This window comes from Callospermophilus lateralis, chromosome 10, assembly GCF_048772815.1.
Source record: "Callospermophilus lateralis isolate mCalLat2 chromosome 10, mCalLat2.hap1, whole genome shotgun sequence".
NCBI lineage: Eukaryota > Metazoa > Chordata > Mammalia > Rodentia > Sciuridae > Callospermophilus > Callospermophilus lateralis.
In genome coordinates, this window is record NC_135314.1 from 3,624,684 (window position 1) to 3,650,006 (window position 25,323).

The following is a 25,323-nucleotide window of genomic DNA, read 5'->3' on the forward strand; positions in this document are numbered from 1 at the left end:
CGGGGTCTGGTGGAAAGAGCAGCCATCCGACACACTTGTTTATTCTTTCTTTCTTCCTTTCTTTCTAATAGCTGGAGCTCCACATGAAAGAAAAGAGAGAAGACATCCAGATTCGGTGGTCCTACATCCACGTGCCAGAAGTGACCATCAAGATCCAGCCCCGGGCACCAGGGGAGGTCAGTCCCTCCGTGTCTGTGACCCTCTGTGGTTGAGAAGACAGGCGTGATGAGACAGCCTGTGGAAAGCTGAGGCTCAGATCCACAGACACCCAACTGTTGGGCACTTGCTTCCCCGTCCCCGCTGCCCTCCCAGGCTGCCTGGACACCAAGACGGGGCACTGCGAGAGGCAGCTCAGAGGGCTCTGGTGCCACTGGAATCTCCTGGCTGCTTTTAAAATTCCTGATGCCCAGCCCCACCCCATTGTGGGCCTAGTGGGCAGGGACTGTCTTGGGCCTTCAGTGCCGTGGAAGGTACCAGCCCCCGTGGCCATGCAGCCGTGGGTCCCCGACACTCCCTGGCTGAGGTGCTCCTGTGCAGAGGCTGGCTGAAGCCTGCCTCCCCAGGGTGGGGCCTCTTTCTTCCCCTGTTTCCTCAAGGGAGCCTCTAGAACCTCAGGGTGAATTCCTTCCAGCTTCCCAGTCTCAGGGGTTGAAGAAGTGAACTTGGAAACGGGGCATGAGTAGGCCGCGAGGAGCCCCGTCTCCCTTCTCTTGCTGGAGAGGTGACACAGAGCCAAAGCTGGGGTTGTCGGGGACCTCCTTTCTGGTGGCTCAAGACACCACCTTGTCAGTTCCTCCAGTTCAGTGCCTGAGGCATCGGCACAGCCGAGAGGGGCAGGCTTAGTTTCCAGTAGATACTGAGCCTCTTGTCTTGATGGAGTGGCCGTGTTCTGCTGTCTGCTGGTAGACTTGAGTGCGTGGTCAGACGGCCCCTGTCACTGGCCCGTCTCTCACCCAGGCTGTCCCTCAATTCCCCTTCCTCCTCCCTCTCACTCCCAGGCCCTTTCTCGCACACAGGTGTGGCTTGTCAGGCCACACGGCTGCTTCCTCCCTCCCTGCATCCTCAGCACCCGCGTTCAGGAGTGCCCTCTGACCCTGGCTTCAGAGGGCGTCCTGCTGAGGATACCTTCCTCTGTCCAAAAATCATTTGAATTGCTTTTTTCCCTGGATGGTTGTGTTATCAGTTTGATGTTGGTTAATTCGTCTATGTTGGTATCTGTTGGTGGGTTTTCTCTCCATCTGTGTTGATTTACATGTGTTTTGAATACGTAAAATATCAGCCCGATTCACAAGTCAAAGCCATCGGGAAGGCGGGACTCCAAGGTCCCATGCTGCTCCTCCCTCCGCCCCTGGCCACCTCCTGCACGTGGTGATTTGGGTCATTGGCGTTTGTCACCTTCTTGTATTTCCTTTTCCCAATATCATCCTGTGCCCCTCTCTTGCCACTGGTAGCATGATGCCTGGGCCGTGGGTGTCTGTTCCCCGCCTCCAGCACCCCCTCTGCCAGGTGGAGGGTGTCTCCCAGAGCTGAGGCCAGCTAGAGAAGGATGGCCCTGGGGGCGGCTGGGCAAGGGAGGAGCTGGGTGGGGGCTGTCAAGGCAGCTGCTCTGGACCCTGGGGTGTGGTAACACCTGGCATCTGGGGCCCGGGGCCCGCCTCCCACCCGGGGCTGCCCACTCTGCGGGGTGAGGAGAAATGGGCAGGGCAGAAACGATAAGCAGATCCCCAAGGTGGGGTACACCCATCCGCGGGATGTCATCAGACTGGAAGGAATGGAGCTCTGGTGTGCTGCCACCTGGGTGGCCTTGAAAGCCATGCCAAGTGACAGCAGCCAGTCATGGGGCCACATATCCTAGGGTCCATCATGTGGAGCCCTGGGGCTGGGGGAGGGGCGCTGAGGGGGGGTGGGGGCACGGGTTTGCTCTGGGGGATGGTGATGGTGTTGGAACATGATGGGGGTGGTGGGCACATGACATTGTGAAGGTACTGAACAGCAATGAAATGTCCACTTTAAAATGGTTTGTTTTATGCCACACGAATTTCATCTCAATTTAAAGTAAGAAATAAGTTGTTAAGCTCTATTCATGAGGGGTTGATGGGTACATTCAAAGCCCAGATCACCACAGCCCAGACCTCCCTGGATTTGACTCCTGGTTCTGCTAATTTCAGGCTGTGTGACCCCACCATGTTTATTGACTTCCCTGTGCTCCAGTTTCCTCCCCTGTGAAATGGAGACAGTGATGCTCAGGGCGGTTGTGGGGAGTAAGCCAGTTAAGACATGCAGATGTGTGAGTGAGCCTGGCACATGGTGGGAGCCATAGTGTCGGCAATTTCCCTTCTTATTATTTCAGAGATCCTGGCAGAAAGTCAATTTTCAGTAAATGGTAGATTTTTTACCAAGCTCACTGTAAAAAGTCCTGGCAGAGGAGGGGACAGGCCAGCTGGTTGTCCTTGGGACCACACAGACCAGCTCCAGGCTGGCTGAAATCTCTTCCTGCCCCACAGCTGGGACACGTCCACCAGCCTGTAGCCCTGGTGAAGCTGGTCCGGAGCAGGCTGGCTGGGCTGGGGCTCTGCAGTGAGGGTTGGGAATGGAGGTGACCAAGGGTTCCAGCCACCACCAGCAGAGCCAGCACTAGGACAAGGTACAGAACCATGGCGGACACCTGCTCCGCGCAGCTGCTCTCCCCGAGACCTGGGAAGGTTGCAGGGACCCAGGCAGCCCCAGGGTGTGCTGTGGCTTCAGCAAACACCCATCCGGCCCTGGAGTCAGGGGTTAAAACAAAAGCCAATGTTTAAATAAGACTTTTTTGGGAAAAACTAAACCAAAAGCACCTTTAGGTTAGTTGGGGTTTTAAAAAATAGGTCCTGCTTGCTAAAAAGTTGATTGTGACATGCTTACGGAACAGTGCACAAGCCTCAAATGGAATTGGCCCCAAGGAAGTTCCCCAGGGCCACCATGTGCTGCCCAGCCCCTCAGGGTCAGCCAGGGCTTTCTGGGCTCGGCCCCTTTCCCCTGAGGTTCACCCACGCCTCCCATGTGGGCGCATTTTACTCATTGCTATGCTGTTCCATCCTGAGACTGCTACAGTCCCTGAGTCTATGTAGCCACCAATGGGCACTCTGTGGCTTAGTCCAGGCTGCTGTGACCGCTACTACAGGCCTGGAGACCTACAAACTGCAGAACTTCATCTTTAGAATGGAAGTCCCCAGCTGCCCCAGTGAGGGCCTGCTCCAGGTTGCAGAGAGCTGCCTTATGCTGTCCTCAGCGGGTGAAGGAGGGCGGGCGCTCTCTGGGGCCCTCCCATGAGGCACCGATCCTATCAGGAAAGTGCCACCTCCTGCTCTCCACCTCCCAATGGCCCAGTCCTATTCTGTCACCCTGGGGGGAGGGTCTCAGCATTGGGACTTCAGAGGGAGTCGGTCCACTCCACTTAGATGGCCTCCAGCTTGAGGTGCCCATGAAGAGTGATGCCAAGAACATTCTAGAACATATGAACGTATTCTGCTGGGTACTAATTATTGTAACCTCCTATGTCCTGCCATCTGGTAAACGGAAGTCCTCTGCTCGGTTCTTCATTCTTCTTGGTTCTTTTCATGTCCTTCAATACTTTGTAATTTTCAAAAGAAATGAAACTTACATAAGAAAGGAAAAAAAACGTGTGTGCGTAAGTTGAGGGGGCAACATGGGAAGGAAGGGTGCGCAGGAACATCGACATTCCTATGCTGCATGTCTGTCTGCATGTTTAGGAATCTGCTGTGAGAGGTGTGAATTACCTCTGAAACCAGTAAAATGACCCTGTCTCCAGGTGAGAGTGGGAATGCTTATCTATCTGTCCTGGGGTCCCAGCGCAGCCCCCACCTCTAGTCTGCTGTGAGCTGGCCTGCCAGATGCCCGGTTGTGAACTGACTCCATGACCATTCCTCTCCCTAGGGCCAGGTGGGTGAGACAGATACAATATCTGAAACCCTCAAGGATATTTTGAAGCACCTGGTGAGTTCCACTTCTCCGTCAGTGGTTCTGAGCACCAAGCCCACGGATATACAGGAAGCTCAGGTAAGTCCATTCATCGCAGGGTGCGGTGTTTCTGGGCGCTGTTGGGCATCTGGCTGCCGCTCCTGGGGAACGTGCATTTCTGTGCCTCTGCCTCCCTCTGTGGAGCCGAGCTCATGTGCGCACTGCCCGACGGCTATCCTGTGGCCTTGGGACGGAGCCTATTCGAAGTCTACTGCCCTGGCCTCCATCCTTCCAAGAATGAGTGTTTCACTCGGCTCTGGTCGCTGTGGCCAAAATACCTGGCGAGAACAGTTGGAGGAGGAAGTTTATTTGGGCTCATGATTTCAGAGGTTCAGGCCAAGGTCAGCCAGCTTCATGGCCCTGGGCCTGAGGTGAGGCAGAAGAGCCTCATGGTGAAGGGTGTGGAGAGGGAAGCTGCCCAGCTCTTGGCAGCCAGGAAGCAGAGAGAGAGAGAGAGAGAGAGAGAGAGAGAGAGGGAGGGCCCAGGAGCAGGTATAGTCTAAAGCCACACCCCCAGTGACCTAATTCCTCCAGCCACACCCCATCTGCCTACAGCTAGCACCCACGAGTCCATCCAAACTCTTAGTCATCAAATGGAGTCATCCACTGATGGGGCCACAGCTCTCACCATCCGTCTTTTCACCTCTAAGCATTGCTGGGTTGCCTAACACAAGAGCTCGTGGGGGGCATTACAAATCCAGACCCTGACCCTGAGGTTCCTGGGAAGCCAAATTGGTGATGAGAACTATACCCAGAAGCAAGCAGCGCAAAGTGCACTGGGCGGACTGAGACTGCTGGGCCTGGACCAGGGCCAGGCTGGTGACGCAGCCCACCAGCGGAGCCTCTGGGTGGTGCAGGATGGTGGAGGCCAGGCTCATCTGTCAGGCCTTCCCCAAGAGAGGGTGGGCCGTGCCTCCCAGAGGGTGAGCAGAGGCCAGCCACCCACCGTCAGTAGTTCCATCACAGTGGATTCCTGCAGATCACAGAGGACTGACTGGTGACCGAGGTTACCATCCAAATGGAGGAAGTTCACAAAATAGCAGCATGTTGTTAGAATTCATGGAGTCAGGAAATAAAAAGTTCAACACTATCATAAATTCAAAAATATTTTAAAATAAATGTGTAGTTTTCTCAGATAGGATAAGCACTGGTCATTGTCCTCCAGAGAGACAGGACCCATGGTAGATAAAGAGGATAGGTGTTGGCTCGCATGGTCACAGGGGCTGATGTGCCTGGGGTATAGTTCTAGTCCAAGTCCCAAGGGTCGAGCACCAAGAGCCAGCTCCAGTCCAAAGCTGGCAGGCTCGTGGACAGAAACCAGCAAGGTCTTGATGTTCCCACTGGAGTCCCTGAGCAGAAGAACACCCACGTCCCAGCTCAAGGTGGTCAGAAGGAGGAGTCTCTCTGATATGAGATCAAGTCAGGCCTCCAGCTGACTGGGTGGTGCCCATCCTCACTATGGAGGGCCGGTGTTCCACTCAGTCTGTTAATTCAGATATTGAATTTGAAGCCAGAAACACACCTAGAATGCTGTGTGACCAAATAGGACCCAGTGAAGTTGACACAAAATTGACCACCACACATGTACAGTTGAGAAAACACCTTGTCTCCATCCTGTCCCCACGCGTGGGCTGTTCTGTCATGCACCCGGGCTTTAAGGACTTTTGCCGTCACTTGGTGGCCTCACGTACCCTCAGCTCACGGTCGGGAGGACCTGGTCCAGAACAGCATCTTCTAGATGGTGTCCTGAAGGACGGTGGTGGCGCTGTGGATGTTGGCGCGCATCCCCCTAGGGGTGGTCTGCACCAGAGCCACGTCTGGATCTCTGCCAGCATGGCTCTCACTGAGCAAAAGGTCCTCCCCGGTCCCCTCGCACCCGCTTGGAGGCAGCAGCGAGTGAGTGCTGGCTGGCGGCTGGCGGCTGGTGTGGGAAGTGCTGGCTAGCAAGGGGCCCTCCAGACCTGGCGATGTGTGCTGCTGGACGCCCCTGATGCCTTTGAGGATGAGACGAGGGTGATCCTGTCCCCTTGCTTGTCCACGCCAGTCCATCTCAGATACTTCCCACACAGATGGCTGAAGCCATTCACGCCTGGCCAATGTCCCATCAGTGAGACGGCAGTGGACTCCTGCCACCTGGAGAGGACCATTTAAGGCACTGTCCTGGGCTGGACCATGGCCCCACAGTGCTGTGGTCTCCACCACAGCGAGACCCAGGATCCTCTCTGGCTGGACAGGCACTGGCTCTCTCTGGGACGGAGGAGGCCCAAGCAGGAGCGATGCTGTGGCTCACTGGTGCCCTGCGCCCCCAGGAGCAGGGAGCGTTGTTACAGGCTGAGTGGCCACCTCCTCATCCACATTCTCCCCATGGTTGATGCTCTTTGCTTTGCTTTTCCACAGAATCTACAGCGCGCTTCATCTCCTGCTCAGGAATCCTGTCCTCCCAAACCTCCAAGGGTTCATGAACTAAAACTGCTGGTGAAGAACATCCGAGTCTCGCTGCTCAATGATCCTGGTGCTTCAGGTGGGTGTGGTGCGGCAGGGTCTTGGGGGGCTGTAGCCTCTGCACCCGAGCCTGGTGGGCTCCAGGTGGCCTGGGACCCTGGTGGCACCCGGTTGTGTCTGCAGTGTTGCCCCCTGCCTTCTTTCAACATGAGCATCTGAAGGACACAGTTCTGATGAAGGGAGGTGGAAACAGGGTACAGTTGGCCAGGCACCACGACTCCTGGTGTCCTCCAGCCCTGTGGGGGACTGCAGTTAACAACAAAACCTGCACTCAGCTAGCAGGGCAGATTCTGAATGCTGGCGACTCCAAGAAGTGACCGGTGTTGGAGGCGATGGTCTGCCGGTTAATCTGAACTGGTCGTTGCACACTGCATACTTGTTTTGAAATGTCACACTCACCCCGTAAATGTGTGCGCACATTGTGTGTCAGTTAAGAGTTATGAGTTCTCTGTAAGGCATCTCCAAACTTAGGAGTCATCCTGAGTTTAAGTTTAGGCTTAAAACTGACTTCTTGGGGAAGCTGTTAGTCTCATCTGAAGTAGGACCATGTGGGCAGTCCTGCCTGCAGCCAGGATTGACAAAGGCTATGGGCTACTTGGGGTCAGTCTAGGGCTACTGACATCAAATACAGTTCAAAAAATTTTAACCCCAGTGAAATCCACTGCTTTGAGAGTGTAAATGGCAAATGAAAGCAAGAGTGGACTCTCACAGTGGGTGAGCTGAGGCCTCTCCCTTTAACTCAGGCCTTCCTGTACATGCAAACAGCGTCCTGATGCGGTTCCCCCAATCCCGCCTCTCTCCTCCCCACATCCTGCTGAAGGTGGGCCAAAATGTGCCGGTGGAGTGACCCTAGGGCCCAGGAGGCTTCGGTAACAGCCCCCTGCAGGCAGGTCTCCCTGAGGACAGGCTGCAGCAGGAGGAAGGGCTCAGGAGGGTCAGCATTTCAATTCCTCCTGGATCGGCCCCCATCTCTCTGCCCAATCATGTATGACCTACACTGACTGTCCTGGTCCCTGGCCTCGGTATGATCTCTCTTTCCTTCTTTTAGGGAGCGTTAGCCCCGTGTGCATTGCCCAGCTGAATGACCCTGTCCAGAGGTTCACCAGCACCCAAGCCAAGAACACTACTCACCTCACCTGGGAGGAGGAGTTCACCTTGTGAGTACGGCCGGCATCCCAGGGCAGTGTCCATAGCCAGGTCTGCCCAGACCGCCGGAGCCCAAAGTCCTTGTCCAGCACCGTTTATGCTGAAAAGCTAAATTAAGTTAGAAAATAAAGCCATTCTAAGCACATAAAGGTAGCTCTAAATCAAACTCAGGTTTCTTTTGAAAGGCAGCTCTCAGGATGAATTTTCTCCTTGTCCTCCTGTTGTGACAAGAGGGAGCTGTTGTGGAGCTCCCCCACGTCCCTTAGACACACAACCATCCTGAGCTGAAGGAGACTTCCCACTGATGCCAAAGTCTGATAGAACAGAAGGTGGAGGGTAGAGCACTCACAAATAAAGACCTAAGAAATAATGAAATATTATCAGGTAGAATCCAGCAGCACAATTAAAATAAAGCCACTTGAGTTCATACCAGGACTGTAAGGAATTTTACTAAATCTTAAATTGAAGGAGAAAATAAACTTATTACCTTTATATTTTTTAAGTATTTATTTTTTAGTGGTATTTGGACATTTTAAAATTTTATTTATTTATGTTTATGTGGTGGTGAAGATCGAACCCAGGGCCCTGCACGGATGAACAAACGCTCTATCACTGAGCTACAATCCTAGCCCCTATTCCTAATTTTAAAACATTTAATTAGAATAAAATTTATGGATTCTTCCTTAATAAGACTTTAAAAAATACTATGAATGGCAAATCTTAAGAGCAGCACCACTGACATCAGGAGAAGATCCCACTGTTTTGTTCTAGAAGAACTGGTCACTGCAGTTAAGTGGGAACAAGAAGAGACATGTGGAGACTGGGAAGGGAGGCAGACGGCTGGCCGCTTCTTGGAGCTGATCTTATTTCATTGCTGGACTAACCAAGGAAATCAGCCAACACTTGGAAATGATAATGGATGTAGGAAAGAAATAATTAATATTAGAAGATCCAATAGAAAGTGGCTCTTGAACTTGAGGACTGCAGTTCAAGGCCAGCCTGGAAAACTTAGAAAAAACTCTGTCTCAAAAAACAAAAAATTAATTAAAGGGACTTGGATGTAGCTCAGAGGTTGGGCATCCCTGGGTTCAATCCCCAGTGCCCCCTCCCAAAAAAAACACTTAAAATTGATAGAAATAATAATTCAGTTAAAAGCCTGGCTAAAAACAAGAAATCAATCTGCTTATACAACAAGTAGTTATAGAAAGTGGTGTAGGAAAGCATCCGCTGTATCTTTACAAAGTGCTGTTGTGAATTGTTAATGAAATAGGAATACCCACTTAGAAAATGGCAAAATTTCCTAACTGGAGATAAAATGCAAATAGAGATGGACATACACTTCTAAAAAAAAAATGTTGAGTCTCAGAAATACGTGAAGTCATGCAGACTTAAATAAAAGATTGTTTTTCACTTTGGAGTTTGGTAAAGAATGAGAGAATAGTAATGTCCAGTGGAGTAAATATTATGAACATCATCAAAAGGTATATTTTAAAAACATGTCTTAAATGTATTTACTTCTTGACAGTTGTAGTTTCCTTAAGGGAATAATTGCACTGTGTACAAAGATATATGTGTAAGGATATTTATCGCAGCTGATTTATAATTATAAAATATTAGAAACAGCCAATTCATTCTTTTTTTAAGATTTTTTTTAGTTATAGATGGACACAATATCTTTATTTATTTATTTATTTTCATGTGGTGCTGAGGATCGAACCCAGTGCCTCATACATGTGAAGCAAGCGATCTTCACTGAGCCCCAGCCACAGCCTCTCCATTCTTAATAGTTATTAAGGAGCTGGCCAAGTAAACTTTTCACAAGGCCAAATAGCATCACAATAGACACTTGTGAAAAATGCTGTTTCTCTGTAGTGATTGACATGGAAAGATGTCTGTGTAAGTGAAAGGAAATGTTCCAGAGGAGGAAGGAGGTATTTGGTGTCTTCAGATAATTGTTCAGCTTTCAACGAGGTAAACTCCAGCCACAGGTGGCTTATGTATTAAGTTAATTAAAAATTAAAGTTAAGCCTGGCTCCTTGGTTTGCACTGACCATGGCATCACCACCACCAAAGTGAGCTGTCCTGGGCAGCTCTGGAAGGCAGGTGGCCAAGCATTAAGAGTAGCCGTGTACAAAGGATGAGGCTGCAGGTGACCTTTCCTGTTCTGATTACACGTCTTCGCGGTTTCTTAACTATTGACAACTTTGTGTTCTTTTCTATCATTGAAAAAAAAATCACCATACCTTGAGAAGGCCACAGAGCGTTGCTTTCTGAAGGCCTCATGCTATTTTCCCTGTCTCAGTGAGCTGAACGCCAAGTCCAAGGAGTTACACCTGCAGATTGCAGAGGACGGGCGGTCCTCAGAAGGTGGGTGAGCAGGTGAACCGAGCCCCGCTGTCTGGGGAGGTCACCCAGGGCCTGGGCGGGGTGGGGTTAGCAAGGCCCAGCAGAGGAGGCTGGCCCTCTCCCCTGAGCCCTGGACTTTCCAAGGGCACATTGGGTTCCAACTCAGTTTCAATTATTGGCAAGCCACAGTTTTGGAAAATGTTCATCCGTTTCCTTCCTTCCTTCCTTCCTTCCTTCCTTCCTTCCTTCCTTCCTTCAATTCAGAACCTTTTATTCAACAATTCTTGGCTCAGAGAAGCAGTTCTGAACCCTCCTAGCCTCAACAAACTTCCTTTTTAATTTTTTTATTGGGTAAGGTATATAGAATATGAAATTTATCTACCATCTCCGCCACATTGCTTTCTTTCTGTGTGTGTGTGCTTCTGGGGATTGACCCAAAGGGTGCTCTCCCACCGAGCTACACTGCAGCCCTTTTTATTTTTTATTTTGAGATGAAGTTGCCCAGGCTGGCCTTGAGCTTGTGACCCTCCTGCCTCAGCCTCCTAGTCCTGGGGCATCATGGCCCTTTACCCCAACATTCTTTAGGATCTATTTCCTAAGAATAAGGATGTTCTCTTTATGTCCTCTGGGCAGTCGGCAGCTTCTGGATTCACACTGATCTGATCTCTCGTCCACTGTCCCTGTGCCAGAGTTGTCAGTGGGCTTCTGGCCAGTCATCTCCACACCTGTTGCGGGGGTTGCCTCTGACCTATCCCAGAGCCTCCTGGCTGGAACACCCCTGCCGCCTGTCTTTGGTGACCCTGACACTTGACAGGATTTTGAAATGGGGCCCTTTCCAGCTAACGGGATCAGCTTGTGTGGAGTGTCAGCCCTCATGGCCTGACAGACGTCAGCAGTGCTCCTCCTTGTCCTTCCCTAGGTCTGCTGGCCAGGACCACTATCCCTCTGGACCTGTTCAAGAAGCAGCCTTCTGGGCTGCAGAGTTTCACGCTGATCGGAGGGCCCACCCTCAGCAGCTCGGCGCTGGGCTCGGTCACTGCAGAGGTATGGTGACCTTCTTGTCCACAACCACATTTGGGCCTGACCTCCTGTTCTAGGGGCTTCCTGTTGCTGCCAGAGGCTCCCTCTGCCTCCAGTGCCCCACGAGGCTCATGCAAAAGATATGGATTCACAGCATGTGTGTCTAGATTTGGAGGGACCCGGCCCGTGGTGCTGGGGTTGTGTTGTCCAATATGTGAAATAATGTATCAGGACAGCCTCTTGGGGCCCAACCCTAAGGGCCTTTTAAAATCTTTGGTTCTCCGGCTTTTAATTCCACTGTTGTTTTGTGCAGGGTTAGCTGTGTTTGAGCTCAGCTGTCAGGGTTCTCTGCTGGCTCTGGGGAAATCCAGGTCAACTGAAAAGATTAAGTGACATTAAGTAAAAAGAGTCTAGTGGGTATTTCCGAGGAAGCAGTGTTCCTTTGCTAGTTAATCGGCCCTCATGCTAAGAGTTGGCCTGCGGTGTCCACGGGTTCCTCATCTGCAGATTCCACTGATTGTGGATTGAAACCCCTGGGGAACCCACATCTACTGAGCACGCACAGGCCTTTTTTCTTGTCATTGTTCCCTGAACAACAGGTCTAGTAACTACTCACACTGCATTTCCACTGAAGGAGGGTTATAGGTCACCAAGGGATCACTCAGAGCACCTGGGAGTATAAGTAGGTTATACGCAGTACTGCACCATTTCATAGAAGACTGAGCGGCTGAGGATTTGGGCATTCTGGGGGGTCCTGGAACCAAACCCCATGGGTACTGTGGGATAGGTGTGCTACAAAACAAATAACCAGCCTTCTCTGCAGTTTTCTTACATAGAACCCAGTGAATTGAAATCCTGGCAAACCCCTTCCCCTGTTGCTGCTGCAAAGATAGAAAAGGACCGCACAGTGATGCCCTGTGGGACCGTGGTCACTACTGTCACTGCCGTGAAGACCAAGCCTCGCTACGATGTGGGGAGGGCATCCCCACTGAGCTCTGGTGAGACACTGGAGTACAGTCCCTCGCTGGCCTTGCGAAGGCAGAGGGCTCTGGGCTGCTGCCCTGGGCTAGTAAGGTGACCTTGAGCCAAGAGGGGGGCAGCTGGTAAGACTTGAGCTTGCTTTTGCATTGGACACTTACCTTTCTGTTCTATCAAAGAAATGTCTGGTAGGTGACACAAGGTTCCACCCTGTGGTCTGCTCCAAAGCCCAAGTCCACTGGGAATTATAAACAGTTGCCCTCCGAGGCCACCCCACCCAGGTTAATCAAGGACCGCATCACATTCACACAGGAGAGCACGCCATCCAGAAAGTTCAAAGCAGGTGGTCGGCATTGAATTTCTTAAGTTAAACGTCTTGCCTGAGAAGGCTTGGCGTGCCTTTCCTATTCCCATCTGGCTGGATTCTGGACCCGTCCCCACGGCCACTACCTCGGAGACTCCTGCACAAGTGCGACGGATCAATACTTGTTTATCCGTGTCTCGATCCGAGTAAACAAAACCCGTGATAATGCGTTATCACCCAGAACAGACCACTTGCTCCATTGAGGGATGTGAGCACAAAGGGAAACTCTGGCTTCGTTAAAACATTTCTGAGATTTTACCGAAGTCTGAGCTCCCAGCACCACTTTGTCCTGGGTTTGGCTGAGGTCGCTGCGAGGGTGCCCTTTCCCTCCATTCTGCACTTGGCCTGCCCTGGATAACAGCCTCTCCCCCAGCAGAGTCTCCGGTGAAGACGCCCGTTAAGGTGAAGGTCATCGAGAAGGACATCTCCATCCAGGCCATCTCGTGCCATGGCGCGCCCGTCAGCAAGACGTTCTCTTCTTCAGACACAGGTGAGCAGGCGGCGCCTCCCTCCTGGCCCTCCAGCTGCTCACAGGCCTCTCCTTGCCTAGAGGTCACGGTTTCTTTTCTGAGTTGTTTTTTTTTTTTTTTTTTCCTAATGATAAGTAGATACTGAGGATGGGGAAATCACAGGAAGACCAGAGTCACACCAAGTCCCTGCTAGGGTTGAGGGAACACTTTAACAGAATCAATCCAAAAACCAAAGGAGGCCTTTCTGAACATAATTTTTCCTGCTCTTCAGTACATTGGTGACGTTGATGCTGTTGGAGAAGCAGAACTGTGGGGACAGCAGCACCCAGGGCTGGAGTGTGTCCCGCTGTCTGCCGAAGCCTGCTGGCTGGGAGTGGTTCCCAGCCCGCTGCGCACATCTCAGGTTTTGATGGTTGTTCTCGGGCAACGGGCGTCTTTGAAAAGATGTGTGTCTCTAGATCACAGCACCATCTGAATTTAGGACTGGACTTTCTCCTTGGCCCTCCTGTGGCCTCCCATCAGAGAAAGGGCAGGTGGGCGCTTCTCTCGCTCACCCTCCTTTCTCTTTCTGGCCTACTGAATCAGAGGTGGGGCAAGGCCCGCCAGGAGCAGAAGGTCTCGCGCAACCTCCCCTGCCTGGGAGGTTTGCAACTGCCCTTCCCTTGCAGGCCCCCATGCCTCTATGGTTCCTGCCCTTCTGGGCCACCTGCAGTGTCCAGGACATAGCCCAGGCCCCTCTTTTGGCCACCACTTCTGATGCCCTTCCTCAGGGCCCCGCCCCAGTGCACTCCAGTACTCATGCATCTGGTCAGATGTCCTCAGACTACCCCTGGCAGTGGGGCCACCCCAGGTCACTGTCCACTGGGCAACCAGGGACAACTGTGGCTTTCTGGGCTGCACCTGCATGATGACCAGCTCCAAGGACTGCTCCCTCCAGCGCACAGGGCAGAGCTGTCCTGGGGCAGCTGTCCTGACTCCCTTTTCTTGGTGGCTTTTCCTTGGTGACAAGGAGGTCTCTGCAGATCCTTTCTCTTGACCCTTCTCTGTGAGCCAGAGGCTAAGGACAAAACTGTTCCTCTACCCACACACTGTAGCACCAAGTGTGTGGCAAAGCCAGGCAGTTCCCCTTCTTTGCAGACACCAGCCACGTGCCCTGCAGTGTGGCTCAATTCTGGCGCTGGCCTTGGGAGTTAGCTCAGACCCACAGGTTAAAGGCTCAGCCCCAAGACTATCGCCTCCCTGTGTCTATGCCAGCCACACTCTGACCCTACCTATCGGGTCTCCCAGCCCGTGACCCTCCGTTACCAGTTTGGAGTCACAACTCACAGCACGCAGGGAGATACGTCCCTAGATTTACCAGGCTGTGCTAAGGGGTACAGATGCCCAACCAGGGAGCAGGACCCAGGACCAGGACAACAAGGGTCCTGGGCTGGAGCTTCTGTCTGTGGAGCCCGGGATGTGCTCCCTCCTGGCATTTAGTGGTGCTAGACCAGAAGCCCTCTGAGCCTGTCGTTTGGGGGTTTGTGGGGGCTCCACTCTACTGGCTCGGAGGAGTGCATGACTGGTCATTGATGTCGAACCAACTAGGTCCCGCCTCTCCCCTGAGGTAAGGGGAGCCTCGTTAGCATAAACTGGATGCAGTTAAAAGAGGATCATTATGAATAACCAAAGGCCCACTCCTTCCTGAGACACCCCAAGCTCTGGGCTGGGGACCGAGGTATCACAGGGCCTGGGCCAGCAGTCCCCACCCACTCCCTTTGGAAACTAACCTCTCTGGCCCTCAGGCCATGGCTGAGGCTGCCGTAGGAAAAGCTCCTTTTAACATCTCCGCCAATCTTAACGTTTCCTCAGCAGAATAGTGTAGGTTATAACCTTGTGCCTTGCGTCAGAGACCGTCCCCGTCATCTCTCACCCAGCTATCCAACATTTTCCCCGTTTGTCAAATGGAGGCTCAGAAAAAAAAAAAAAACAGAGTTGGCCTCATGGGGTCTGGGAGTGAGCAGATGAGGTCCGTGTGCACGGCTCTTCCAAGAGCTCCTGTGGGTGGGGAGCACCGTGGAGCCGGTGGCCGTGCTGGTTAGTGTGGCCCTTCCTGAGCCCTGCCTCTCAAGGTTCAGTCTCCCGGAAGGTAGAGATGCTCTGTCTGCCTGATGCTCTCCTCACTTTTCAACCCTACTTGCTGAAGGTCATCCAAAGCCGCGTGGAGGGGCTGTTTTAGAGAGATGGCTTGCAAAGCCTCCAGAGTTTACGCCCTGGTCCTGTATCAGAGATGTTTGCCAGTCATTTCTGTCACCCCCCGAAGTTCCCCGGAGCATTTGGTTTTGCTCGTGAGCTCAGCGCTACCTTCCCTGCTGCAGAACTGCTGGTGTTGAATGGCTCCGATCCGGTGGCTGAGGTTGCCATCCGGCAGCTCAGTGAGTCTTCAAAGCTGAAACTCAAGTCACCACGAAAGAAGAGCACTATCATCATTTCAGGGATCTCCAAGGTATGGTCAGGGCCACGGGGGTGTGGGGGGATGTGTGTCCATCAGGGACCTCAGCTTCCACCCTTGAAGGGTCAGTCCAGGCACAAGACAGTGTTGGGAAGCCCCCTTGGCAGGTGTGAGACTTCCCTCTCCCAGCAGGGGGATGCAGGGCGGTGAGGTTGCTTGTGCTGCTTATTTCTGCCCAGCGATGCCTTGAGTGTTGACCGGCTGGTGACACATCCTTACTGGGAAGGAAGGCTCATGGATCACTCCCCTTGGTGCAGACCCCACCCTCGGCACCTCCCGGTTCCCGGAGAACTTGAACTTCTTCCACATTACACATTTCCAAAGCATTTTAATTTTCACAACAGATATTGATTTACTTTGTTATCTGAGAGAAATTAAGACTTTTGTAAAAAATACCCCAATCCCTACTCTTTCCCAAATCCTGCCCTGGGGTGTCCGTCAGGAGCAAGAGGGGGCGGGAATGTCTAGTGGCAGCTGTGTGGCCCAAGCTGCAGGGGGGCAGCTCCCCAGAGCTCAGGGCCTCAGGAGACCCTGACTCTGCTTTGACATTTCCAGTGAACTGCTGGTGGGAGGTGGGATGGTTGGAGACTCTGATTTGCAGGAGGATGAGGAAGTTTGAACAGGGCCCAGGGAGTGGGGTTGGACTCCTGAGGTAAAGGAGGGTGGGCTGGAGGGCAGAAGGTGAGTCACCACGTTTCCATTGTACCCAGAGTGTGAGTGACCTGGCCTCAGTCCCCAGGACACTGGCTCACAGGTGGCCCTGAGCATCACCCAGGCAGGTACCATTTCTTTTGGGTTCCTGGGTGCATTTCCAGTAGTAGCCAACAGGTGGCCCCCTCCAGAGCACCAGGCCCAATGGTGGTTCTTTTCAGACCTGGGTAAATGAATGAACAAAACAAAGGCAAGACCCGAGATCATCTGGCCTGTGCTTTCTCTACAGCTTTATTTTAGAACCACAAACTTACAAATCTTAAAATTTAATATCTGCCATCCACTGTGGTTATAATTTTTATTGATTTCCAAAGTGTCCCATTGAGTCAGTAGGCACTTCTGCAAGCTAGTCCTGATGTTAGTAAAGTACACATGCCAGTTGGGTAAGTGCCACCCAGGTGAGGACAGCATGGCCGCCTCCACGGACCCTGCAGCCCTCCCTGCCCAGTCATTTTCTCACTGAGCCACTGCTCGACCCCCACCCTAGAGGAGTTTAGAGCCTGCGTTTATTTTACGTATTAATGCAGTTCTTATAAGGATACAGAGTGCCCTCCAGTGAAGTTCTGCTTGTGGGTAACATGAAAACACAGTAGGAACAAAGATTGAAAGACTAAATCTGAAACACCAAGCCCACTTCCTTTGTCCCCTTCTATACTATCTCACCTCCAGGCTCCCGTTGCTGGGCCTGTCTGCGGGGAGGGACCCACTGCATCCTGACTGCCCTCGGCTGTGAGTGCTAGGCCGCCCCTGGCTGCAGGCAGCCCTGCGCCTGGGTTGTGGAGGGGAGCAGCCCTGGCCGGACTCTTAGCAGCTCCCAGGCACAAGTGCCCTCTTAGGGGCCAGCCCGGCTGCCCCCGTTATAGGATCCCAGAGAGAACATTAGCGCTCGTGCCAGGCCCCCGACCTTCCACTATCCCCTGACATCCTGCCCTGCCCTGGCTGTGCCTTCACCCTCGGCCTGATGGTGCATTTCCCCCACAGACCTCACTCTCTCAGGACCACGAGGCTGCCCTGATGCAGGACTATGCATCCTCCATGGACAGCGCCCGCCAGGATGCCCCATCTGGCCCATGTCCGCCAGAGGCGGCCATGGCCTCTGCCCCACCAGTGGAAGATGAGCCAGCCCAGGTCCCAACTGCCCTAAAGCCCCAGGAGAAGGAACTGGACTCCTGGGACTTGGAGAAGGAGCCCCTGGCGGCAGCGTGGGGAGGCCCAGCCCCGCTGGAGCTTGATGGGGACGAGCTGTCTGAGAGCTCCCTGAGCATCTCAGAGCCTGGCACTGCCAAGAAGCCTAAAGGTACCTGCTCCCAAGCCCTGGGCCCCCTGCTTGGTGGCTTCAGTCTCGCACTGGTGTCCACCCTACTTGGGTTCTTGCCATCAGCCTCCCTTCCCTCTGTCCTCTGAGCTCCATCCCAGCCCATCCCTCCCCTGTGCGAAATGCTCGTGCCCACTGAGAGCCTGCGGGCAGGCTGGGGACCTTTGGGTGAGTGGCTGGGCCAGCTCTGCATTTGGGGGCAGTTTATGTTCATGCCTAGAGCTCCCCTTCCCCTGTCTGGGATGGATCCACCTGGGAGCAGGGTTGCCCCTGCTCTGAAAGTCACCAGGAGCCAAGTCCAAGGTGGGGCCAGAGACAGCAAAGCCTGCCCGTGGGATTGGCGCTCACCTCATCTGCCCCCAGACTCCCCCTCAAACTAAAACGAAACCCAACCTCAGCCTCAGGCCTGAACCCGACAGGGCCTACAGGAGGAAAGAAGCAATGTGACCCCTTTCTTAGAATAGCCCATTGCTTTCTCTCAGCACTAAACTCTCGCTGTGGAGCCACACCTGCTTCTCAGGTGTGTATAGTTTGGCCTGGGCCACGGCATCCCAGTCACCTGTGGGAACACTCATGGGGCTCAGAGACCTCAGATGCACCCAGCCTCGGTGTCCTCCGTAGCGGGGACCGGGCCCACTGCATGTGCCCCTCTCCTGAGCAACTCCATTCAGGTGCAGGCTGAGCCTCTGGAGGAGCCGGGATAGGTGGGGCTGAGGGCAGAGTGTGGGTGCTGGGGCTCCAGCAGGCTTCTCAGTACTCCCAAGAACGCACACCGTGCACCCTGGAATTCTTGGTCATTCTAGGGGGTCGGGAAACCTGGGGCTCTTCTGCTGCACCTTGTCCCACCCTTTACTCCCACGGCCACAGGCACCTGGTTCTCCTATGGGGACTTTTGCCCTAAAGAATAAGGGCAATGTCTGGAGGCAGTTTGGGGATCACAGTAAGGACCGGGGTTCCATTGGCATCTTGTGGGTAGAGGTGACAGGTGCTACTGAACACCCTACAGGGCACAGGGCAGTCCTCACTGAGGGACGTCCCACTGTGCTGAGGGTGAGAGCCTTCGAGGGCCTGGGGACATTCCGCCTCCCCCTACTTTGATGGTCCACTTCCTCTTGCTGTCTTGGAACCCAGGTCGCCCCTCCCTGTATGTTCCCAGAAGGCTGATGAGGCTCTTGCTGTCCGTCCAGAGGCCAGTCCTCCTCCTTGTCCCTTGCTCCCTGCCCTCTGGTTTCCCACAGTCTCCCACGTCTCCACCCTCACTGTGCCCTGCCTTCCCGCCTCCCCTTCCCTGGCCAGGTGGATACCTTCTGGGAATCTAGGTGTCGGGCAGGTCGGATGGGGGCTTGGGCTGCCTCCCACCCATGCTTCATCTGCCCCAGGCTCTGGGCATTTGGTTGGGGATCTGTCGAGGACACTTCAGCTAAGTAGCACATTTCACTCTGGGGGCACTGAGGCATTGACCCCAGGCTGGTTTTTATTTTAAAGGAGATATTTGGATGAATTGAAAAACAATATATTTTTTTCCCCATTCCAGTGTTTTCCAAGAGATTTGCGTTAGCATCTCTGGGATGTTATTAGACTATGTTGTGATTGCCAAATCGTTCTCATTTTACACTGGAAAAAAAAATTCTGAAACATACAGGGGAATGATTCTGTGGAGTCTGTGCTCCTTTTAAACTCACTTTTCGTGGTTTACAGACCACCTGTATCCGCTGTGCAGCTGGAGTCTGTGGGAGACTCCTGGGGATGCTGTGTTTGGAATTCTTCTGGAATGGAGCTGGTTGGGAATATTTGCACACTGCAGTGGTGCTTCTAAAACAGGAGACTGGCTCCCAGGACTTAGTTTATTTATAATCTAAGAAAGTATAGACGGAGCTTCCTGACAGTGTGAATGGGTGGAGACCACCAACCCGTGGAACCAGTCACAGGGATGTCTTTCGGGAGATCTTGGGGGGCGTGGGGGTGGAAACCTTGCCCCTGTCCGCTCAGCGACCTCCAGCGGTCCTCTTCCTCGCGTTCTGATTTCGCTCTTGCGTGCTTTTCTTTTCACCTCTCCGCTCTCTGCCTCCGTGCCCTTCCCCTCACTTAAGAGGATCGCTCTGCCGACCAGAGTTAAGTGTCTGCACAGTAAGTCCTTTTTGTCTTCTATCTTTTTAATTACATGTTGCCTTGCTCTGAGAAAAGCACTGGGCCAGGGGAGGACCTCTGCGTCCTCTCCTGCCCGTCCTGCTTCCCCGACTTGCGCTCTGCCTGCAGGGACGCAGTGCCCAGGGAGCTGGGTGGACGCGGAGGGAGCCCAGGCTTCCCCTCCCGGGCGTTGGCTTCTGCCGCCCGCCTGTCCACCCGCCTGTCCAGCGTGTGTTTGAGAGCTGTTCCCAGCCGCAGACCACAGTTACGCAGGTTGCTTTTTTGGCTACTTTTTCCTACCTGTAGGACTTTAAGATGATTCCTCCATTAGCTACTTATATCTGTTAGACTCCAAAGAGACAAATAGAAATAAATTTTGGAAATATGTGAGACATTAGAGCTATAACTTAGAATAATTATTTTTGCTTCCTGTATGTGTATTTGTTTATACTTGAGCCTCCTTGTGATCTTTTTTTTCCCGAGAACCAGGGAAATACATTTTTTTTTCTGTCTCCTGTTTAAAAATCTCAATTATTTGCTTCAACTTTCAGATAACCTCCAAGTTGTACCTTTTTTGCTGTCATCTACATTTTGTTTTACTAATTGTTTTAATTGCACAAAGGCATGGCATGGTGTGTGATTTGGAGCATGCTCGGTGTGTGTGATCAAGCCAGGGCAGTTAGTGTTTCCATCTCTTTGAACAGCTTTGAGGATGTTGGATGAGCTCACGGCTGTACATACTTAGGGGATTTGTCGGGATGTGTCGTATGTCTGGTCAAATCCGGGTGGTGGATGTCCCTACCTTCTCATCGTGGCTAGTGTCGGGAGCCTTCAAGCTCCCAAACGTGATGGTTCTTGTGGATGACAGCCAGACGGTCCCTCTGCACCTGCCACAGCCTCCCCTGCTCCCTCCTGCTCTCCACCCTCTGGAAATCACCATCTGCTTCCCAGATTGCACCCTCAGTCCCTTGGAGGCTATGGTTGGGGGTGAGGGCTCAGCCTTGCTCCCACGGCCTGGGGTACAGGTGAGGTGGCCTGGAATGCAGCAGTCAGGTGTCCTGAAATCACAGTGGCCACAGCTACCCCTGCCCTGGAGTGAGGGTGGACTGGGGGTGCGGTGGGAACTTCCCTGTCCAGAAAGGGTAGCAGATTGTGTGGCTCAGAGTAGGTGGGGCCTGCCAAACCATGAGCTATAGTATCAGTTTCCCAGGGAAACAAACCAATAGGTTCTGTAGTTTAAGGAACTGCCTCACACAATGGTGGGTCCTGCAAATCTGAAATATGCACGGCAGGTGGCAGGCTGGCGGTGGGACTCCAGTGTTGAGACAAAATTTCTTCTCTAGATAAACCTCCTGTGTTCCCACTTAAACTCTTCAGCTGATTGGCTCAGGCCCACCCACATTATCCAGGGTAATTTCCTCAATGTCAGGAGTGTTCGCTTCATGTGTAAAATACCTCCTGAGTAACACCTAGACTTGTGTTTGGTTGAATCACTGGGCACTGTGGCCAAATTGACACAGAACACTGGCCATCGTGGTCATTAGTCGAGAAGCAGCAGGCAGACTCCAGGTAGCGTTACTTCCCAGCAGCCAGGCTAGGGCACTCATCCCTCTGGGCCACCCTCACATTCACCAATGGAGTGGCCGTGTCCCTGGCCACCCAGCAAGCCTGTGGCCATAGTTCTTCCAACATCCTTTGCCCCAAGGGTAATAGTGCATAGTAGCAGGTTTAAACAGACTTTGGCCATTGTTCAGAACGAGGGCCGAATGCCCTCTCTCCATGCTGGGTGCCCTTCATGGCTGACAGCCGAGCCTCTGGTCCACCATGCCTGGCATCACCCCACGCCCAGCGTCCCTCTCTGTTGGTGCAGTTGTTCCGGAATCCTGTCCAGGCCCATGACGGGTGGAGGGCCTGGGGGAGCTTCCGTCCGCCAGGCAGCTGTCTGGTGCTCCTCCCCAGGGGTCCGAACATGGCCTTGCTCCAGCTGCCACTCCTTGGCGCGGGTGCTCATCATCCATCCCTGATGTAGCAGCACAGGCCAGGCCCAGGGATGCAGGTTTTGTAGGCAGAGGGCCCTGGGCCTGTTAGCCAGCGAGTAGCTTCAGCCTGTCCTCCACGCCTGCGCTGTGAACCAGGGTCACCCTCCCTCCCTATGGGCCGTAGGTAGCCATCGTGGCACTGCAAGTCTTGGTGTGTCCCCTTGAGGACTATCTTCTCCGCTAGAAGCCCGTATTGTCCCCACAGAATCCGAGGGGTCAGGTTAGGGGAGCACGTGTGAGTCCTACAGTCCTCTGCAGAGAGTGTGCCACGAGGGCACATGTGACGCTGGACAGGGACATAACAGAAGGCAGAGCTGCTGCACAGGCCCCACCAGAGGCCCCTCCACACGGTGTGCAGTACCCACCACTAACACCCATCAGTAGAAACTCCAGCCAGCAGCACGCGTAAGACAAGGACCTTGTGATCCAGTCTCACGTGCAGGTTGGTCCTGCCACTGCATTCAGCATCCAAGGCATGGTGGACCAGAGGCTCGGCTGTCAGCCATGAAGGGCACCCAGCATGGAGAGAAGGCATTCAGCCCTCATTCTGAACCTGCTACTATGCACAATTACCCTTGGGCAATGCAGCTGCCCTCAGCAGGTGGCCGCCCACCAGGAGGGGAGCACAGCCCCTTCACAGTACATTAAAGACCCTGTATCTGTCCCAGGTTCTGGCTTCCCTTGAACCCCTGGGAACCAGCGCTTGTCCCTTTAGAGCCAGGCACCTATGCCCTGCAGGCAGGCCACTGTGCCTTCTGTCCCCAGAGCCCTGTGTCTGCACAGCCCAGGGACAGAGGATGTGACACAGCAGAAGAGTAGCCAAAGGGAAGCAAAGGCCTTGCCTGAGCTGCCCCCTCTGGCCAATGCTGGCTGGTGGCCACGTCCCAGGGCTGAGACTGCTGCCCTGTGGCCACCACTCTTCTGCCCCTCTTCTACTTGGCCACCAGGGTTCCAGGGCCCAGCAGGAGGCTGTGCTGGGTGTCTGGACTCCGTCTCAGGCCAGATGCTCCCGGCCTCTCTGGCTGTGTTGGTGTTCTAGGCCAGGACAGAGTGTCACGCACTCAGGGGTTCAGACAACAGGGGTCTATGTCTCTCCGTCTGGAGGCCAGAAGTCCCAGAGTGAGGCATCAGCAGGGCTGGCTCCCCCTGAGGCCCAGGGGAGAGCCTGGGCCGACCTCTCCTGGCTACTGGGGTTTGCTGACACTCTTGGTCCTTCCTTGGCTTGTGGAAACACTGCCAGCCTCTGTGTCCCCCGCATCTTCACGTGTCTTCCCTCTGTGTTCATCTTTGTCCAGGTTTCTCTGTTTTGAGGATGCCAGGCATATTGGGTCAGTTCCACCTGATGACCTCACTTTAACTTGATTGCTTCTGTAAAGGTGCTTTCTCCAAAAAAGGGCTCCGTTTCCAAGGTCCTTGGAGTCAGAGTTCCATGTGAACTTTGGAAGGACACAGTTAAGGCCCTGCACACACCTCAAGCCCTGGCTCTAGCCCGCAGGCCAAATTTCAGTGCAGGGACAGTTAGGCAGTGGGTTTAGGACTGGCCCTCTCAGGACACACCCTCCCACAGGACCCAGGTTGACAGGTTGACACAGGATACAGACTGGTTTGTTCCCTTCCCCAGAATTCCATTGCCCCCCCCCACCGCTCAGACTCCCCTTCCCCGCCTCTATTCCAAATGTGGGGGCCCATGCATTCGTGCATTGCTTCGGGGACTTCCAGGTTAACCCAGAAACAGCCCCTGTAGGACAGAAGGACCTCCAGCCTGAGGTAACCTCAGGACGCAGAGCCCCCTGTAGCTGGGGTCCCCTGCCTAGGAGCCCACTGTGCCCAGCACATGCCGTTTGAAAACTCGGGGGACTCTGCTCACCAGACACACCCAGAGCTGTGTCCCGCTGGAGGACGTCATTGGCCGTCCTGATGCCCTCGAGGGTCTCTCACGACCGGTGGCATTTTCTGGGGATGCGTGTCCTACAGATCTGCTGCCCTCCCTGTGCTTCAGGGTCAGGAGCAGGCAGCTGGGGAGGTCCTACCTGATTCTTGTGTTCTTGCTTGAGAGCATTTCAGGCAAGTCACAGTCTTAGTAAAAAAGAATAGCAAAGTTTAGTGAAGGGATCAGAAAAGGGGACAAGGGGACACTCTCAAGGGAGAGAGTGGATCTCTCAGAGAGGATGGCGTGCCCCTCCTGCCCTGCAGTTTTGTTTTGGGTCCTGGGAAGTTTCCAGAGAGTCCCGCCCAGGTCCACCTCTCTGATAGCAGGATGACATCAGACTTCCAAGTCCCCACTGCACAAGGTAAAGGGCCAGGGCAGCTCGGAGTCACTTTGGTCCATGCTGACCACTTCTGATTGGAACCTGTTCTTACAGAGTTTATGGCTGGAGTCTTTATCTCCCCGAGTTCTGGAATCGGGTCTGTGTAAGGGTCACAGCAACCTCCCTTCCGCCCAGGGTAACCTGTGCCCTTCTTATGGGCATTTGGGGCCTGCATTTCTCCTGCAGATGACAGGTGGTTTGCTGAGGAATGCAGCAGAGACTACTGACTTAAGCCCAGCAGGGCTGTAGGTAAATTGCTTTTTAAAAGAAAGCATGTGTGGATCAACAGGGTGGGCCTGTTGACAGAACTGTCCCCCATGTTCCCACCACTCACATCTCTTCCCTAACACCTTCCTATTCTTTCCAGCATTCCTAAAACCCATGGGCTCCCAACTTCAGATACCTGTTAAAATATGCCACAGTGGTTCTTCAGAATAGTCGTATTCACAGAGCAGTGTTCTTGGGACGGCGTTTGCTGGCAGCTTTGATCAGGTTACATTCAGCCCACTCCTGGGGCACTCCAGCTTCTTTTCCAGGACAGGGAAGCTCAGCCCCAAAGCCAGCCCCAGAGTGGCTCCTTAGTCACTGCTAGTTGACACCAAGGTCTCCCTGGCCTCAGTGGCCCTCATGTGGGCCTGTGTCCATTCATAAGAGTGGACAGCCTGATCCTCTCCTTCCAGTAACCTGGTGGCTGCTGCCACACATCACAGTGACTGTGTCTATGACACAGTTGCAAGCTCCAAACTGAAGCTGAGTCTCCTCAACTCGGGATCAGGTTGGTCATCTTCTGGTCACTGACACCTCTGCAAGTGGTGATGAATTTCTCGGGCTGGCTTGAAATGCAGGACTTGCTGGGCCCTGCCTGCTAGGGGGCTCAACCGCATTATGGAAAGCAGCTGAGCTGCCGTCTGCACCTGACCTCAGGGAACCATTGCTGTGGACGCTACCATGGTATCTCCCACCTGAGACCCTGTGCAGGTACTCAAGCCATACAAACTGAGGGGCCTCTCTTTTTTCCCTATTTGCCATGCGTGGAAGAGAACTCAGGGCCTTGTGCATGCTGGGCAAGTGTTCTACCACTGAGCTACACCCCCACCCCCAAACTGAAGTTCTGTAGATTAAAAAGATCAACTAACAGTTTTCATATGGCTTAGTCACATAAGCTGCGTGTACAAATATATATATATATATATATATATATATATATATATATATATATATAAATACACATGTTTTATATTATAATCATACATGTTAAAACATATAAATGTATATATTATTTGTATATAGTTGTATATACACAGTTGGATCAGGAACTACATAAAAATTAGTAAAAAAAAAAAAAATCTTACCCCCAAAAGAACAAATATTTGAGTTTCCTGAGAAAGTAAGTACCACTGTTCTCAGGGTCCCTAATCTGGTCTTTTGAGGGTGACCATCCTTCCTGGGGTACACAGCACTGTGCTGCTCTTTACTCCTTCCTGGTGC

General features: G+C 53.2%; 1 protein-coding gene across 1 annotated transcript in view; it reads left to right on the forward strand.

Annotated features, from left to right (window-relative positions):
* C2cd2 (C2 calcium dependent domain containing 2) overlaps positions 1-25,323 on the forward strand; it is a 50,709-nt gene that overhangs the window by 21,175 nt on the left and 4,211 nt on the right. Inside the window, exons 4-13 of the mRNA XM_076867586.2 lie at positions 72-176; positions 3,934-4,056; positions 6,415-6,538; positions 7,568-7,676; positions 9,968-10,032; positions 10,931-11,055; positions 11,855-12,029; positions 12,750-12,863; positions 15,201-15,328; positions 17,027-17,342. Coding sequence (XP_076723701.2) covers positions 72-176; positions 3,934-4,056; positions 6,415-6,538; positions 7,568-7,676; positions 9,968-10,032; positions 10,931-11,055; positions 11,855-12,029; positions 12,750-12,863; positions 15,201-15,328; positions 17,027-17,342 — 1,384 coding nt within the window. The remainder of the gene's footprint in view (positions 1-71; positions 177-3,933; positions 4,057-6,414; positions 6,539-7,567; positions 7,677-9,967; positions 10,033-10,930; positions 11,056-11,854; positions 12,030-12,749; positions 12,864-15,200; positions 15,329-17,026; positions 17,343-25,323) is intronic.